The sequence below is a fragment of the Bubalus bubalis genome, chromosome 15, assembly GCF_019923935.1.
Source record: "Bubalus bubalis isolate 160015118507 breed Murrah chromosome 15, NDDB_SH_1, whole genome shotgun sequence".
Lineage (NCBI taxonomy): Eukaryota > Metazoa > Chordata > Mammalia > Artiodactyla > Bovidae > Bubalus > Bubalus bubalis.
Genome location: NC_059171.1, coordinates 15,715,713 through 15,734,141, shown reverse-complemented (window position 1 = coordinate 15,734,141; position 18,429 = coordinate 15,715,713). Strand labels below are relative to the sequence as shown.

The 18,429-nt window shown below is 43.2% G+C and overlaps 1 protein-coding gene, 1 long non-coding RNA gene and 1 pseudogene across 6 annotated transcripts in view; all 3 read right to left on the bottom strand.

Annotated features, from left to right (window-relative positions):
• MTDH (metadherin) overlaps nt 1–9,504 on the bottom strand; it is a 54,569-nt gene extending 45,065 nt beyond the window's left edge. For 2 of the 5 annotated variants that reach the window (XM_025265062.3, XM_025265064.3), the window contains exon 1: nt 8,751–9,504. In XM_025265062.3, coding sequence (XP_025120847.3) covers nt 8,751–9,134 — 384 coding nt within the window. In that variant the 5' untranslated portion in view covers nt 9,135–9,504. The remainder of the gene's footprint in view (nt 1–8,750) is intronic. The other 3 variants (XM_025265065.3, XM_025265066.3, XM_025265063.3) reach the window with 2 other exon arrangements.
• On the bottom strand, nt 2,643–8,737 carry LOC123329432. Its single transcript, XR_006544846.2, has 2 exons — nt 5,211–8,737; nt 2,643–3,783 (listed from the first exon to the last, which is right to left on the bottom strand). It is a non-coding gene; the product is annotated as an uncharacterized LOC123329432 (long non-coding RNA).
• A 3,267-nt stretch (nt 9,505–12,771) lies between the features above and the next one.
• LOC123329535 lies at nt 12,772–13,208 on the bottom strand (annotated as a pseudogene).
• Between the last annotated feature and the right edge of the window lie 5,221 nt (nt 13,209–18,429).

Here is an 18,429-nt window from a genome sequence, read left to right as displayed (position 1 = left end):
TGGGAAGCACAAGTCTACAAAGTATGTCCATGATTAAAAAAAAAGCAAGACATCATGGAAATTCAACAGATAACATCTTTAGCTGACAGATCTAGAAACTTCAAGTATTTGCCATGTCCCATCACTTCATGGCAAATAGATGGGGAAACAATGGAAACAGTGACAGACATTATTTTTGGGGGTTCCAAAATCACTGCAGATGGTGACTGCAGCCATGAAATCTAAAGACGTTTGCTCCTTGGAAGAAAAGCTATGACAAACCTAGACAGCATATTAAAAAGCAGAGACATTACTCTGCCGACAAAGGTCTGTATAGTCAAAGCTATGGTTTTTCTAGTAGTCATGTATGGATGTGAGAGTTGGACCATAAAGAAGGCCGAGGGTAGAAGAATCGATACTTTTGAACTGTGATGTTGGAGAAGACTCTCAAGTGTCCCCTGGACTGCAAGGAGATCAAACCAATCAATTCTAAAGGAAATAAATCCTGAATATTCATTGGAAGGACTGAGGCTGAAGCTAAAGCTCCAATTCTTTGGCCACCTGATGGGAAGAACTGACTCCTTGGAAAAGACCCTGATGCTGGGAAAGATTGAAGGCGGGAGAAGGGACGACAGAGGATGAGATGGCTGGATGGCATCACCGACTCAATGGACATGGGTTTGAGCAAATTCCGGGAGATGGTGATGGACAGGGAAGCCTGGCCTGCTGCAGTTCATGGGGTCGCAAAGAGTCGGACACGACTGAGTGACTGAACAACAACAACATTTGCCATGTGCCAATCACATGCATTATTTCATTCAGTGGACAAGACTTAGTCTTGGTCAGTTTCTTAGTTTTAGTTAGGAAGAGTGCTGATACATATTTAAGGTAGAACAATTTCTTGTCATTTATTTAAAAACACAAACTGTGTGCTTCTTTCTGTCAAATGCTGTGCACTATCAATTACATAAGCTAAACATTACAGTACACAGCTTCACTCACAGTAATTTATCAACTTGCTTTTAAATTCAACCTCAGTTTTTAACTCTTAAAAGCTAGGAGAATAATCTTATAAATATGGCCTAAAAATCAAATTTGCAAAAATCTTGCTATATATCCTGAGGTATTTCCTTTAGGATAAAGATACTTGCACAGGCTTCCCAGGTGTTTCAGACGTTAAGGATGTGCCTACCAATGCAGGAAACCAAGAGATGTGGTTCTGTCCCTGGGTCAGGAAGATCCCCTGGAAGATAACTGCAACCCACTTCACAAATCCCATGGACAGAGGAGCCTGGCGGGCTACAGTCCATGGGGCTGCAGAGTTGAATACAGGAGCACACAAAGATCCTTGTGCCTTCTGAACAGCTAGACAAAACTAAACCCTCTTCAGGGATTCTAAAACATCTCTTTGTTGACTTTGAAAGAGCAAGGATGCTCAGGACTACTGTTATAGATGATACTCAATACCAATCACATGGCCAAGTTATGCTAAAGATAATTTTTGAAACACTAAACACAGCATTGGTTTTTACGGTTTTATATCAGATGGGTACTGAGATAAGGATTACAGGTGATACAGTCAGTGGACACATATCCATGTAGTTCTTTCTCAGATGGATCTGAGAAAGTAGTTTCTGAGATGATCTGAGAGTAGTTTCTCTCCAAACTACTAGCATAGTTGGAGAGAAAATAGAGCAAAAAACTAGTAAGGAAATATCTGGCAAGCCAGGGGTTAGGACTCCATGTTTTCACTGCCAAGGGCCCAGGTTCAATCCCTGGTTGGGCAACTAAGATCCCACAAGCTGCATAGTGTGACCAAAAAAACTAAACCAAACAAATACAAATTAACTACCAGCCCCCCTCCACCCAAACAACAAAAAAAACTGGTCAAGCAACACCAACTCCTCACATAGATCTCTTGATTTTATTTGAATACTACTACTAATAATTTTAAAATGCTTTCAAGACTTTCATAACCTTGAAAAGTAGTACATTACCCAATAATGCTGAAGTGCAACAAAAACAAGAGCTCAGAGAGTTTACTGCTGCTCTTGGTATCTGAGATGAACACAACTGTTAAAGGTCTTTTCTGTCAGAACTATTAAAGGTCTTCTCTGCGGTGCCTCTGGCAGAAGAAAATGACAGGATGAAAAAGTCCTGTCATATGACCAAACAAATGAAGCCAAAACTCTGGAGCTGCTGTAAAGGTCATTATAATTTTCAGCAAAAACTTCTGGTTTTTAAAAGTAAAATTTAAAAGCAATAAGGTTGTAACTCACTGAGAAAATTAGATTTGTTCTCTGAATGCAGTGTAATATCCTGGAACATGCTATCAAAACCAGAGTGGTATAATGGAAATAACAGTGAGTTCTAAAGCTAGAAATCAGGATATTGTTTTGCCTTTGAAATGCCTTTGCTCTATGACCTTGAGTAAGTCAATCTCTCTGAATCTCAAGATTCCTTTTTTTTTTTTTTTCCGTAAAATCAGGGATATTTGTTTTACTATCACTCAAGATTTTTAAATTAAATGAGTATTCAAGGCTTAAAACATTAGCAACTTAAAGGGAAAAAGAAAATCCTCTAGATGACATGTCACTTTAGTAATACCTGAGATAATATGGCAAAACCACTACCTATGAATAAAAGACATAATCCTACTGAGAGTATCTTAAAAGACAAATTTATTTATCTCAGTAACAAATTAGACCATCCAGCTGAACAGCAAGATATCATTTTAGATCATTCATCATTTAATTTAACAAATAGTTACCAAAGGCTCTAATACGCCAGTCACTGTTTGCCATCTGATAGCATCGCTTATAATCTAGAGGAGAGAAAAGAAAACCCGGAGCAAAAGTAAATGGAGAAGTTAATAAACAATTTACAAACTATAATAAAGGAAACACATACAAAAGACTGAGACAGAAAATAGAAGGGGATGCCTATTTCAAATAGGGTGGTTAGGAAAGTATTTTCTAGGAGGGTGAGTTTCAAAGTTAGATCTAAAGGCTGATTAGAACAGTGGGTCAAGTTTGCAGCACTGGGTTGTGAAAGAGCCTGAGGAAGTGCAAAGGATTACTGTAAGTGAAGGTAGCAAATGAGAGGAAGCTGACTCAAGTGAGCTTAGAAAGAAAAGCAGCTGCTGAGCCGTACAGGAAAAAAGTTTAGATTTTAAATGCAAAAATTACTAAAATATTGGTTTTAGACAAGATGGCGATTTGCTTTTAAAAAGCCTCGTTACTAGGGTGTTGAGAAATGACTGGAGGCAGCCGACAGAAGCTACTGCTGTGTGAGTGAGTTACAGTGGAAACAGAATGAGAGTAGCTGGACTAAATATATATTTTGGAGATAAAAATGATGGCACCTGCTGAAGGATCAGATACGAGGTGAACAAGATGAAGACATAAGGAATAGGGAAGAATCAAGAATGATTCTTAGATTTTTTGCCTGAATAACTGAAGGAAAGGCAGAGTCATTTACCATTTACAGAAATGGGGACAACTGGGAGAAGGCAGGGTATTATGAGTGCTGTGCTGGAGATGTTACAAGTTTTTGAGATAAACATCAGGTTTCCTACTGAAGAAATTAAGTATACATCTAGACATGAGGTTCTGGAGGCAGGAGGGACAGTCCAGTCAGTGCTGTTGTTTTAGTCAGTCAGTCACATCCAACTCTTTCGTGACTCCATGGTTTGTAGCCCACCAGGCTCCTCTGTCCATGGGGTTTTCCAGGCAAGAACACTGGAGCAGGTTGCCATTTCTTCTCCAGGGGATCTTCTCGACCCAGGGATTGAACCTTCATCTCCTGCATGGGTAGTCGGATTCTTTACCAGTGCATCACACCAGGGAAACCCATTAGTTCAGTTACAGATACAAACAAACAGCTGATTGCCATTATCTGGAGATTTCATATCCACAAATCCGCCTACTAGCTAAAAGTTATTTCTAACCCCCAAATCAATACTTGTCATTCTTGGACATGCATAGAGTTATGAAAAAATTTGAGTCATTCCACAAGCACATTCCCAGGCAATGCTCTGTTTTAGCTCTCAATATAGGTGTATGAAAGAGAAACTAACTCTAACTGGGGAGCTAGAGAAAAGCTTTATAGTAGAGGTAGCAATGTAGCTGGGCCATTTAAGGATAGGTAGAAATTGGCAGAGACACAGAAAAAGGAGGCCTTTTAGAAGAAATCATATGAACAGAAGAGGGTAATATGAATAGAGAGACACTGACATCTAGCCAATGGTAATGTCTTATGGGTAATGTGCTGATGAGCTCAGCTGTGGCTGACTCTTATGACCCTATGGACTGTAGCCCGCCAGGTTTCTTTGTCCATGGAATTTTTCAGGCAAGAATACTGGAGTGGGTTGCCATTTCCTTCTCCAGGTATGAGAGATAAAATCTAAGACGGGATTAGATTATGAAAAGGCTTGAGAGCCATGCCACTGAATTTCATTCAACAAGTGTTGGGGAATTACTGAAAGGATGTGAACTCGAAAGTTACATGATTAGAGTTGGGCTTCCTAGGTGGTGCTAGTGGTGAAGAATTCACCTGCCAGTGCAAGAGACATAAGTGATGCAGGTTTGACTCCTGGGTTGGAAAGAATCCCTGGAGAAGGGAATGGCTACCCACTCCAGTATTCTTGCTTGTAGAATTCCACGGACTGAGGAGTCTGGTGGGCTACAGTCCACAGGATCGCCAAGAGTCAGACATGACTGAGTGACTAACACTTTAAAAGATTTAACTGGCATGAGTGGGTAGAAAGGATTGGCAACAAAAGGACTGGAAGCAGGAAAACCAGTTAGGATGCTGTTAGGATCGCCTAAGCAAAAGGTAATAAAGTCTGAAAGTAGGGCAGTGGCAGTGAAACTGGAAAAGAAGTAACTCCTACAAAAGACACAGCTTACTATTAGAATGATTTACTGGCTGTAGACAGATGGACCTTACAAAATTTATACCAGATGAGGCAAACACAGCCATTTTTCACTGTAAAAATAAAAAGGTGGCTCACATGGATGTCTTCTAGGCATAAAAAATAGAAGCAAGCTGCATACATACATTGGCGGACATTTTACTGCATTAACATTCAATAACTACTTATCAAGTGCCAACCACTATGCAAGTTATACAGTAGCAAACAAAACACTATTGAGCTTATAGATATTAACAATTGTACTATGGAAAATCTTTATGAAAAATGCATTTTCTTTGATGATGATCTTGGTTACCTGCTTCCAGCTGAAACACAAAGCAGTAACTGCTAAAGACCAGCTATTTGAGATGTTGTTCAGTTGCCAAGTCGTGTCCAAACCTTTGGGACTCCATGGACTATAGCCCACCAGGCTCCTCTGTCCATGGTATTTTCCAGGCAAGAATACTGGAGTGGGTTGCTGTTTACATCCATCTAAATCACTATACAGGTTAAGTCAAGAAAAAAATATTGGGGGCGGTGGGGCTAAAAAAAAAAAAAAAAAAGAAAAAATATTTACTGAGTGTCTACTTAATACTCATGATGAACGAGGTGTCAAGAAAAACATATGTAAGAAAACAGTGATAAGTGATAAGTCCAGTGAAAAGTGTCACCCCCTTGACTTTTAACAGGGGAATGAACACAAAAACCTATGGCAAGGTATTAGGGGATAAAAAGCAAACCAATACAAGAATTAAAAAAAAAAAAAAGCTTATGAAGAGATTTTAAAAAGCTAAATGACATCTACTCTATACATAAAAACAGGCAACTAGAAACAAACTGAAAATCTGAGTTGTGAAATCTGGAATGATTTAAGAGAAAACTTAAAAAGGACAAAAATAAATTCAGAATGTCCTTTCAAAAAAACTGTAGTTGACATTCCTGAATCCACTTGAATCAGAATTAAGTATATCCAAAATGTTTATCAGAATGATGTAGTAATAAAAGATAGATTATAAGATTAACATGACTGCACCTAGAAATCTCTCTTACACTTTGAATCTTATGGCACTACTGCAGTCAATGATTTTCAAATAGGCAAGGGAGCTTATTAAAAAAGCAGATTCCCTGGACCTAGCTCCACAGACTCTGAATTTACATCTGTAGTTGGACTCAGGAATCTACACGATTTAACAAGCATTCAAAGTAACTACTGCAAGTAGTTAGGGTGAATAGTCTGAGGAATGCTGCAGTGTTTTACCTCAAGTAAGATCTTCCATTTATAAATAAGATAAGCTAATGGAAGCAAGGTTAAATGCCTCACTTAAGTTTAGAGTTCCAGTTCCTGCCAGGCCAACAGAGTTAAGTCTTCTACCCTCAAGCCTTTGCTATTTCTTCAGCCTTTCCCAATATCCATTTCCTCCCCATTTCAAAGTCAAATTCCATGAAAGGTTTTTCCTGGCTACCTGGACCCTCACTAAGGTTGCACTGTTAAGTTTCTGTTATCTTTTTTCCACAACTGGAAAAGAAGTTCCCTGGGGAACACTGAGCTTTTGCTTTTGTATCCCTTTCACTGTAAGACCCAAGAATATGGTGTTCCTTTTTTACTGCCTTCAATTTGCAAGCAGTATCCTGCTTTTCCCCAAACAGAAACTTAGCAAAGTGCTGAAGCATATGAATACTAACCAACTAATAACTAACTAAATGGAAGCTTGGATTTCTTAACTCTATAAAGCAGTGTTTTTCTGTGGGTCACCCCTCAAATCAAATGTGAAACTAATTTAGTAAGTCACAAATATCATTAAAGAAAAATAGACTAGTGTGTGGGGGGTATTGTAAAATGTTTTCTCTAGGTTGTGGTCAAAACTTTTGAAAGCAGTTTTGTAAATGTTGATAAACTTCTCCAACACATCTTTACTGTTAGGTTGGCAAACATATTTGCTTTTGCAATTAACACTCAACCACCCTGTCAACCTTCCCATTCTCTATTCTCCAAAGCTAATACTGGATTTATTTATTCATTCCCCCTAGCACAAATACTAAGTTTGAGGAGTATTTTTCATCACACAAGTTCCACAGGAGCCTGTCTGTGTTCCTTCTTCAGATGGGTCATCTAAGTATTGTGATGCACTTCGAATGGGCTCTTATTAGCACCTGTCTGTTGACCCAAGTCTGTCTGAAATTCGAGAGGCGCAAACAGGGCTTTGAAATTTTCACAACCTGTTTCATCCACACTGGTCCTAGGCTTATGAATGAATGGAGTTTTTTCAAGATCACCTTCTTTTCTACCTTGGAGCCAGGTTTCCACCATAACATTACTTTCTGGTAAACCTTGATACTCTTTACAAATTTAAATATAAGAGCTTCCAAATCAATTCTATTTTCTCTTCTCCTAACCTAAGGCAGTAGTCATACTAACAAAGTTGTATCCGTTTCTAGTTCTTGTACGTATCTTGCACCCTGTTAACCAGCAGGTCTAATCTAGACCTAATAATGCAGTAATTGTGACTTGTCACAGCTTTAATACAGTGTCATCCTTTGTACTGTTACCAACCATACTCTCATAACTTTAGCTTGAATTCAAATCTGACTTCCTCCATAACTTTGCTAAATTCCTCCAAATCCCTTCCACTCTCTAAACCTCATTTACACTGTTCACACCTCTACAGCACATGTCAGTCCACAAGATATTAGAATTACTTTTGAATCTGTCTCCTATATTAGTTTTCACGACTAACTTTCACGTACATACCGCTCACTGTCCAGCAAAAACCCGAGGGCATTTCTCATAGAACCTTATTGTGCTGAAAAGGTGAGGAGCTAAAACCAGTGGTTACAAAAATAGATTAGGAGTTGTTTCCAATTTTGCACACCCACCATACTCTGGTCAACTATACGCTATTTTTAAAGAAGTAAAATAAAACCATGAAAGTTCTAATGGGAGAACCATGGGGACATGGCAATCAAGGCTGCAGAAATAAAAGGCGAAGGCACGATAAGACGGTGGTGATGCTCTCTGCCTTTCCACACGTGGTCCGGTAAATGGGCGCCTGATCCCTCTTCTCAGCCCGGCACCATTCTGCTCTGTCATCCTTTTTACCCTATTTCAAAACCTCCCACACCGCTCCGCTGAAGTTGCCTTGGCGCCCTCTCAGAGGGCCGTGTACCCCAAAGTACGTTAGAAGACAGACTCCCTCTTGCCGGGCTCCTGTTCCGGCCTCCAGGGGCCACATGCACCAGAAGCAGAGTGGGCAACCATTTCCCTTCTAGAGCCCTAACTAAAATGGAAGCGCGTCCAGACCTGGGTACCTTTAATCTTCGAGTAAGCCCCAGAGTTTTTAGGTCACCGTTATCTCCTCCACTGCCTCCCACCTCGGCGGGACCTGAGCACGCAGGCTCTTGACTTCCAGGAGCAGTCTTGCCACAACTTCCCAACGCCACCCTAAGGTCCCGTCGGCCTCCGCACACACAGGCAGCCTAACCCTAGTAGGCCTCGGGGTGGGGGGTGGTGTGTGTGCAGCGGCTTGGCATGTCATTCCGGCGGTCAAGGGTCCCCAAACTGTCTCGACCTCCTGGCGGCTTTTACTTAAACGTACCCCTCAAACAGTCTAACTTCCTTCCTCCAAATCGATCTGCCCCACCGGGTCCTATACTTCCTGAGTTTCCACCATTCCCCAAGAAACGTGCCCACCGATCGCCGCCTCCGCCTGGGAGGCTGCATCCCGGCTCTCGACTATGCTCCCTCGGTCCCCTATGCCGAATTCCCGGCGGGGGCGGCTGGGGTTTGGCCTCTCGATCGCTCGACGGGGGTGAGGGGCTCCCCACCCACCGACCACCCCGCCGCTCCTCCCCTACTCACTTTGGGCTTCTCCGGCAATTTCTTCCGGTTCTTCTTCTTTTGCTCCTCGCTCCTGAAATTCTTCAGCACGCCTTGGTCGTCAGCGGCCGGGGCCGGCGCGGCCGCCGCCGCCTCCTCCCGCTTGCGGGGCGGGTTCCTCCGCTTCTTGCGGGCGCCGGCGCAAGCCGCGGCCCAGCCGTAGCCGAGCAGGAAGAGCAGCAGCAGCCCGAGCGCGCCCGTGCCCACCAGGATTACCCAGCCCGGGTACCGCTTCGGCTCCAGCCCCAGGTCGAGGCCCAGCTCGGTGCGCAGAAAGCCCAGGCCGACCGAGAGCATTTCCTGCAGCCGGGCCGAACCGTCCTCGGCCTCCTGGGCCAGCTCGTCCAGCCAGCTCCGTGTAGCCATCTTCCCTCCCCGTCAGGGGGAGCGGGGGGACTCACAGGATGACGCCGGGCCGCTGAGACGCCGTGGAACAGTCGAGGGAAGCGAGGACGCGCCGGGGCCCGACCGCCTCAGGCCGAGCGCATTGCGGCCGCCCCTCGCGCCGGAGCCGGGGATCGGCCGCTGCCGCTGCCAAGAGGACGGGGGGGTGCTCCCCCGGCTCCCCCCTCGTCAGAGCCTCACTCCGCCGCCGCCAGAAGGAGGGGGGCGGCGGGAGGGAGTGTCTCCAGTGGCGGCCGCTAAGCGGCGTCTCCGCGCCAGTGCCGGGCCCCCGCCGTCCTCCCTCGGCGGAACAATGGCGGCTCCGGCCGCGATCCACGCAGCGGGAGGCGACGGGAGGGCGGAGCGGGGCCGCGGGTCACGTGGGCGCCGATGGGTGGGGCGTGGGTGTCACGTGGGCGCGGCGAGGCCGGGCGGGGCGGAGGCCGTTGGAGGGAGCGCGCGGCTGAGGCGGTCGGCGGGGACGTTTTTCGGCGTTTGCCGGAGGCACGCCGAGCACTGGGGACCGGTGATCTGGGCGGGAGGTTGGGAGGGGTTCACTGGGGGAAGCCTCTGCGGAATGGCTGGTGGCCAGGAGCTAGGAGACGTGGCGCTTTGAATGGGTTCAGGGGAGGGGCTCTTGAGGAAGCCTGGGGGCTGCGGCGGGCCGGGGAGGTGGGGGAGCGGGGCTTGCAAGAGGGTGAAGAGCTAGGATGTGAAAGTTGGACTCTGAAGAAAGCTGAGCGCCGAAGCACTGATGCTTTTGAACTGTGGTGTTGGAGAAGACTCTTGATTGAGAGTCCCTTGGACTGCAAGGAGAGCCAACCAGTCCATCCTAAAGGATATCAGTCCTGAATATTCATTGGAAGGACTGATGCTGAAACTCCAATACTTAGGCCCCCTGATGCGAAGAACTGACTCATATGAAAAGACCCTGATGCTGGGAAAGATTGAAGGCGGGAGGAGAAGGGGACGACGGAGGATGAAATGGTTGGATGGCATCACCGACTCAATAGACATGAGTTTGAGTAAACTCCGGGAGTTGGTGATGGACAGGGAGGCTTGGCGTGCTGCAGTCCACGGGGTTACAAAAAGTCGGACACGACTGAGCGACTGAACTGAGTGAGGAACCAGGTCACGGGGTGTAGGTCCAAGTCGCCCTAGTAGCTGTCCGCTTTTCTCCGTTCTTTTTCTGGGAGTAGTGTTGGGGTGGAAGAGGCTTCTACTCACTGGATCACGGATCCAGCTAGACGCTTCCAGAGTTGGGCTCAGTTGAGTCCGAAGCCGGGCACTCTTCTTTCGGGGCCTAGGTTTCGTTCATAAGTTAGGTTTGTCTCAACTTCCACGTTGTGTGTCTACAGTTTGCCTGCCTGACCAAGGGCGCTTTCTAGTGGTTTTCGCTCTTGGCTTTCGTTCCTGTCATTCGCCAGAACTCAAAAAAGTTGGAAGGCACGTGGGCAGTATTATTTTCTTATTGCAGGTTAACAAGAAGTAATGTGAGGCATATTGGATTGTGTTTTACATGTAGATGAAGTAGTTCCTTCGTTGCGTTCTATTTTAAGCTTTTGTGCAAGATCACCGAGAATTTCCAAAAATTCTTTTTTGTATGCTGCGTTGACCATATCTGGGTAACATTAGGAAGAAGTGAATTTTCAGATCTTAAAAATACAGAGATGATATTCACGGCTGCCTTAGGGTTTTGACGTTATATTTCCCTATGAGAAAACCTGATGTGTTATCGTTAAATGATAATTAGAATTTTTAGCAAGTGTCTTAAGTGAACTAAATACAGGCTTTCTCAAAGATTAGAAAGGGGAGTAATAAGTACCCAATGCCAGAAATGTATTTAGGAGTATTTTGACCTACTTTGCAACTGTGTTGTAACACATATTGTGATTAATGAGTGAAAGGGAGTTTGGTAAATAATAAACTGTTACTCTAGCCAAGCTTTATACAGACTTATAATTAAAGACTATAGTTAAAGACAGTGTAAATTACAAGGCCAAAAACTTGGAAGATGTATTTGGAACTACTTTATCTCTAAAAGGTTCCAAATTCCATTTATATTTATGAAAGTAGGTTTACAATTTTACATTTAGGCTTTGGTTCCAGAGACATGAGGGATATCTTTCCTAAGAAGCCCATTCTAGGTGAACACGTGAGGGCTTATGAATTAAGCTATTATACAATAATAGTAGCTGGATATCCCTGTTCTTTGGCAGTCTGGCAAATACTGATTATGTAAAATCCCATCACCTTTTTGTGTGTGTGTGTGATTCTCCTTTGACCTTAAAAAGAAAATGTTTACTGTATATGGTAATACAGATATAATCATTTTTCACATATAGCTTTGTGTCATCTTTTAAAGTAATTTAAGAACAAAAATGGATTCATACACTAATTACTGTTTTGCATTTAATGACAAATGTAAGGTGACATTTTAGTGACATATTTAATGACATCAGCATTCATGTCACTTGATAGAACCCAGCTGATAAAACTCACCAGGAACGTACTAGTAGCCCCACAATGTTAGGTTTATTAACTTGCTGCAGAATGAAATTTAGGTAAAATTTAAATGAAGCAATGCTTTGAAAGAGTCAAAGCAAAGCAAGCGGTGTCTAAAAGAGATAATATCAAGCCTGGCCTGGAATATCCTAATTCCTTGAAAATGGTAAAGTTAAAAGAAATGTTAGATGTCATTGCTGAAACCTCTCTTCTTGAAGCAATTGGGTTGGGAATGAAGACTCCTAATTCGGAGTCAAAATGACCCATACAATGGAATACCACTCAGAAATAAATACATGAAGCAGCATAAGTGAATCTCAACATAAATATACCGAGTGAAAGAAGCCAGGCAAAAAAGAGTATGTAATGTATGATTTCATTTATATAAAACTAGAAAATGCAAACTGATCTATAGTGACAGCAAATCAGTGGTGATTTGGGGAGGCGAGTGAGAGCAAGGAGTGGTGGGAGGGAGTGATTACAAAGGGGCACTAGGAAACGCTGGGGAGTGATGGATATGTTATCTTTATTCTGGTTTTATGGGCATATGGGTTTTATGGGTTTATATATGTCAAAACTTAGCAAATGTGTACTTTAGATATTGTAGTTTATGTCAAATATACCTCAATAAAACAGTTTACAGTTTTTTGAAAAGTGACCCACGTGGAAGGAACAGCTGCATACAGGAGTGGCGTGCTCCATGTTCACTGATAGTATTTTTAACAAAGTTTTTACCAATCTATAATTTTAAGGATTCTCAGCGGTATATACTTGATGTTAATTTTTTTTTAACAGGTTTGCACAATAAATACTTATTCTATGATCTGGCTCTACTATATAGTTTATTTAACATAGTTTATTATTGGATAGGTTATTTACAAGTTTTTTTGTTGCTGTTCTTGTTTTTTGCCATTAAATGCAATTCTGTCATGAATACGCTTGTAACTAAATAGCTTTGTGAATACCCATAAGAACTTCATGAGGATAGAAATCCTGGCACGGTCATTGCCTGGGCCATAGCCCACAGCATGTAACACTTTTAGTTTGAGAGGTTTTGTTTTTGTTTTTACATCAAGGCAATTTATTAACAAAACAACAATTTGAGGAGTCCTGTTCACCGATGGTGGCCATGGATACCCCTCTTCCTGCGGGTGCTGTCAGAGGGGATGGGGGTAACATTCTCAATCAGCCCAATCTTCATCCCTGAGCGGGCAAGGGCTCTGAGCGCTGACTGGGCTCCTGGTTCAGGAGTCTTGGTCCTATTTCCTCCTGTGGCCCAGAGTTTGATGTGGAGGGCAGTGATGCCCAGCTCCTTGCATCTCTGGGCTACATCCTAGGCAGCCAACATGGCAGCATATGGAGAGGACTCATCTCAGTCAGCCTTCACCTTACACGGCAGATGGTTTCCTTGCCTGAAAGATCGGTGACATGGACAAAAGTGTCGAACGATGCAAAGGTGTGGCACACACCAAATACATTTTCTTCTTCAGCCACCCGAGGGCCAAGGCTGATGGCCTGTTCTTCCTTTTCTTTCCCCCTGCAAGGTGCCATTTCTGCACATCTCCAGACTCATCACTGGAAAGAGCTTAGTTTGGAAGTTTTAAGAGACCTGAAGAAGTTCTACTTAAAACCTCTCATTTCATAGAAGAGAAGGATGCTTCAGAGGGCTAAGGTTTGTACCACAGAATCAGAGTGGCTGAGTTTGTAGTAGAATCCAGTCTTAACTGTTCTTGACCCCTTGGTTTCTCCTCTTTTTTCCATATACCCAGTGATTAATTCTTGGGATTAGTGTGTTTGTGTTTGTTTGCTCAGACTACCAAAACAAAATTCCATAAACTAGGTAGCCTTAGACAAGATTTCTCACAGTTCTGGAGACTGGAAGTCCAAGATCAGGGGACCTGTTTTCTTCCTGGCATCCAGATGGCCACTTCCTTGCTGTGTCCTCACATGGTGGAGAGACAGCCAGTGAACTCTCTGATGTCTTATAAAGATACTAATCCTGTCAGATAAGGGCCCCACTCTTATGACTTCATTTAACCTTAATTGCTTCCCTAAAGACCTTATCTCCAAGTAACAGTCATGTTAGGGTTAGGGCTCCAACATGTGAATTTGGAGTGGGGACAAACTCACATTTCAGTAAAGCTTCCCAGGTCCCACAGTTGGTAAAGAATCCACTTGCCAATGCAGGAGATGCCAGAGACTCAGGTTTGATTCCTGGGTCCAGAAGATGCCCTGGAGGAGGAAATGGCAACCCACTCCAGTATTCTTGCCTGGAAAATTCCATAGACAAGCCTGGCAGGCTACAGCCCATGGGGTCACAAGGAGTTGGACACATACACACATTATGTGTAGGTTACAAATGAATATATAGTGTTTTTATCTCTTAAATTAGGTTATGGGTACAAGAGTGCTCCTTATCTCAACTTTTTGTATACCTGAGATACTTTGTAATTAAATTTAACTGACAAAAATGACAAAAGCTATAGTTTGCATGGAAGCTAGGCAAAATAATGGAGGCTCCTGTGGCTATACTGTTGTGGGGTTACTGTATCTTATGGTGGGGAATGGTACACTGGACCATGTCTGTGGGTATCCCTTTAGGCCTTTTAACCCCTTTTGCTCTGATTTCATGCTCAGCATGCCACAGCCATTTTGTAATGAGGCATCTTTGTTGTAAGATGAGCTGACTTAAGTAATCTGATCCTCTTTGAAGTTATATTTACTAGTGTAAATCATACATTCTCAGTGGAGCAATATTGTTCCCACAGGGGATTTCTCAGTGTTGGCTTTGGGGGCTAAAAAAATGTTTTTTAGTGTACAAAGTACAGATCAATACACTACGTGCACAGATATATAATATATATGTGACATTAAAACTTGATAGGAAAGTATCTAAAAAGGCCCTTACAGGAGTGATAATAAAAAAATGATTGAAAAATACTGGTGCAAAGGGAGAAATTGGCACTCTGTCTCATCAGTTAGATGTCTTTGGTTTTAGTTAATCAGTTTCCCTGGATCATTAATTCCATTTTTTTTTTAATATTTATTTGGCTGTGCTGGGTCTTAATTGCGGCTCAGGCTTTTTTCCCTAGTTTTGGGGAGGGAGGGCTGCTCTGCAGTTGCAGCGCGCAGGCTTCTCTTTGTGGTAGCTTCTCTTGTTGCGGGGCACAGGCTCTAGACTTGCAGGCCTCAGTACTTGCTGCTCCCAGGCTCTAGAGCACAGCCTCAATAGTTGGGGCCCACGGGCTCAGTTGTTCCATGGCGTGTGGGATCTTCCCATACTAGCGATTGAACCCCATGTCTCCTCCATTGGTAGGGGGACTCTTCACCACTGAGCCCCCAGGGAAGCCCCTGTTCAATCATTTATTCACTGGACATTTATTGAATCCCAGCTCTTTGGTTTGAATGCATGCTATCTGTCCTCAAAAATCTCAGAGCCTAGTGAGGACAATGGACCCTTTCTTAAATGGCTTTAATGCAGGAGAGTATCACTACAGTAAACTGATTTGAGCATGAAGATTGTACTGGATGCTGTGATGTACCTCCCAGGTCCTGCTTCATTAATGAAAGAATTTTCCCCCAACTCTGGGAATGTCGCCAGTGAATTTAAGGTTCTTCATTGAGAATTTGAAGATGAAGAAGAAAGGTTAAGAAAGTAAAGTGAAAGTTTATTTAAGCAAGGTTTCTTGCCAGCTGGCCCCTGCCCTCATTTCTCTGCTCATACCTAGCCACCTGCCTACTCTAACAGGAGTATTACCAAGGGCCATCTCTTAGGTGTCAGATTTTGGGGAAATGACTGAGGAAAACTTCCTCAGCAAAGGTCATGTCCCCATTCAGGGACAACCTACATCCAGTGACTCATCAGCCTGGGGCTGCACAGTCCTGGCCTTGTCCCACCCTGGGTCAGTTTTGAAAGACCATCCCAGCCCCACAGTACTCCTTGAGCTTGGCTGAGGATTGTTGGTACTGTATCTCAGCTCAGTTCTCGTCCTCCTCAGTCCCGTTTCCTTCTCCTTCCCCTGGTATTGGTTCCAAGAGCGCTTCCTTATGTGCTCATCTAAAAGTCTACTTCACGGGGAACTCAGTCTGTAACAGTTTGATGAGGATTTACAAAGTGATATCACCAAAAAGGGAAAGGTTATTTCTGCATTTGAAGCAGTGGAACACTTTCAAATACTATATATTTAGGTTCAGTCTAGGAGGATGAATGGGATGTTGCTACGAAGAGAAGAGAGTGGAGAGGAGTTTCCAAGCATGAGGACCAGCAAAAGGGAAGGCTTTGGGACATGAGAGAGCATGGGAAGCTTGACTTATGGTGAGCACTATTCTGTAACTAGTGATAGAGTCCTTAAGATTTTGTGGAGGGATTTGAAGAAGAAGGAATTCTTAACGACTCTTAGGTTTCTCACTTCCAATTGGATAGATGGTGGTGCCACTCATTGAAATGGGGAATATTGGAAAAGAGCTACGTTTGGCAACTCGAGATTAGTAGCTTTGTTTTATACACATTGATTTTGAGAGTACAAATTATCCAGATAAGTTATCAAATAGGTAGGTACACGTGGATGTGAACTCCAGGGGAGAGATGAGAGCACGGGATACCCCTTAGTTTCCTTGCTCTGTTCACACTCATTTCTTAATCACTGATGCTTTCTACTCTTACAAACCCTTTGCACCGTGCATGAAATTCATTGGTTGCTTTTCCTAGTTAATTTCCACTTATTCTTCCTATCTCAAGTGAAACATCATTTTCTCCTAGACGCTGTGCCCAGCACTTGACCAGGTCACTCCTCATGTTGTGTATATTTATGGCACCATGAAATTTCATAGTACTCATTGAAATTATTTCACACTTATTCATGTGACATTTGCAGAAGACTCAAAAAGTTCTGAGAACATCGGATCAAATCAGTTGCTCAGTCGTGTCCGACTCTTTGCGACCCCATGAATTGCAGCACGCCAAGCCTCCCTGTCCATCACCAACTCCCGGAGTTCACTGAGACTCACGTCCATCGAGTCAGTGATGCCACCCAGCCATCTCATCCTCTGTCATCCCCTTCTCCTCCTGCCTGCAATCCCTCCCAGCATCAGAGTCTTTTCTAATGAGTCAACTCTTCGCATGAGGTGGCCAAAGTACTGGTTTCAGCTTTAGCATCATTCCTTCCAAAGAAATCCCACAAACAGTACCATTTTGGACTGAAAGGGACAAAGAGAGTAGTGAAGAAGGTATGGAACTTCCAAAACTTTACTGGCAAGAGGCAGGCTGAGAAAATTACTCAGTTGCAAACTGCGCTACTTTTCTTGAGAAAAGGAGACTCAGAGCATAAAATCAAGAGTCCAGAGGGTGGAGTTAAGACTCATGGAGAATTATTCTAGACTTTCAAAACTAATCCAGGAACTTTCAACTTTCCTGAGCTGTATTTCAGGATTGCTATGGACAACTGATGCCTTTGTATCTCTAATTTCCCCCCAGTTTGAATGGGAATGTCTGTACCTATTTTCCTTTGCTGTAGCACCATTGTATGGTGGATGTCTAAGGAGAAGAAAACTTGTGTTTAGTTTCACAGTTCCCTCAAACTGAAAGAGATTGTGCTGCAGGAGATACCATGAGCAAAACTACACCTAAGGAGCTTCATCTGTACCTGGACCTGATTTAGATGATGAAATCCTGGATCTGAGCAGATGCTCTAATGGGATGAATATACTGAGGGCCTTAAAAGAGGGTGAATGTGTTTTGCATGTAGAAGTGATGTGAGTCACTGGGGACCAGAGGGTGGACTCTGGTTGGCATTTTCCAAGATGTCCCCAATGATCTCTGCCTTCTGGTATTTATGACTTTGTGTAATCTAATCCCCTTAAGTAATTTCCTTCTGAAAACCAATAAACTACCTTAACAATGAGAGAGAATGTCATTTCTGTGATTCAGTTACAAAAGATTCTGATTTCCATCTGGCAAGCCGACCTTCTCCCTTCATGACTCTGATGAAGCAGGTTGCCGTGTTGAAGAGGCACAAGTGGCAAGGAACTGAGGGCAACAGCCAGTTGCAAACTGTGGCCCTCAGTCCAACAACCAATAAGGACCTGAGTCCTGCCAACAACCATGTAAGTGAGCTTGTAAGCAAGTCTTTCCTCAAGTGATCCTTCAGAGGAGACCCCAGCCCTGGCTTATGCCTTGGTTGCAGCCTTGAAAAGACTTTAGAGGATCTGGAAACTGTGAGCTAGTGCATGGGTTTTAAGTTGCTAAGTTTGTGGTAATTTGTTACACAACAGTAGAACTAATATATCTACGATAGTGTCAAAGTTGGAAAGGGGGCAAAAGTCAGTGTTTGCAGAGCTATGGGGGAACAGACATTCTCGTACAGTGTTGATGAGAGTAAATAGGCACACAGCTTTCTGAAGGCAGTTTGGCAACATAGACATTTTAAAAATCCAAAGCTCAAAAGGCAAATGATTTTTTGATTCAGCAGAATCCATTGCTAAGAAATTGTCCACAAGAAATAATCAGACCAATACACAAAAGTGGAATCACATAGTCATTACATTGTAGTTTACAATCTCAAATAATTGGAAGCAACCAAAGGAAGCGATTGTTTGAATGTGTTGTGACATATATAAGGATAGGAATATTACGCAGCCATTAAAGAATATGACCTATATCTATGTATATCAATTATTCACTGACATGAGAAGCCTACCTCTTAAGTGAAAACATCAGGTTACAGAAAAACATGGGTATCACATCATTACAATTTTAGAATATGTGCATGTATAT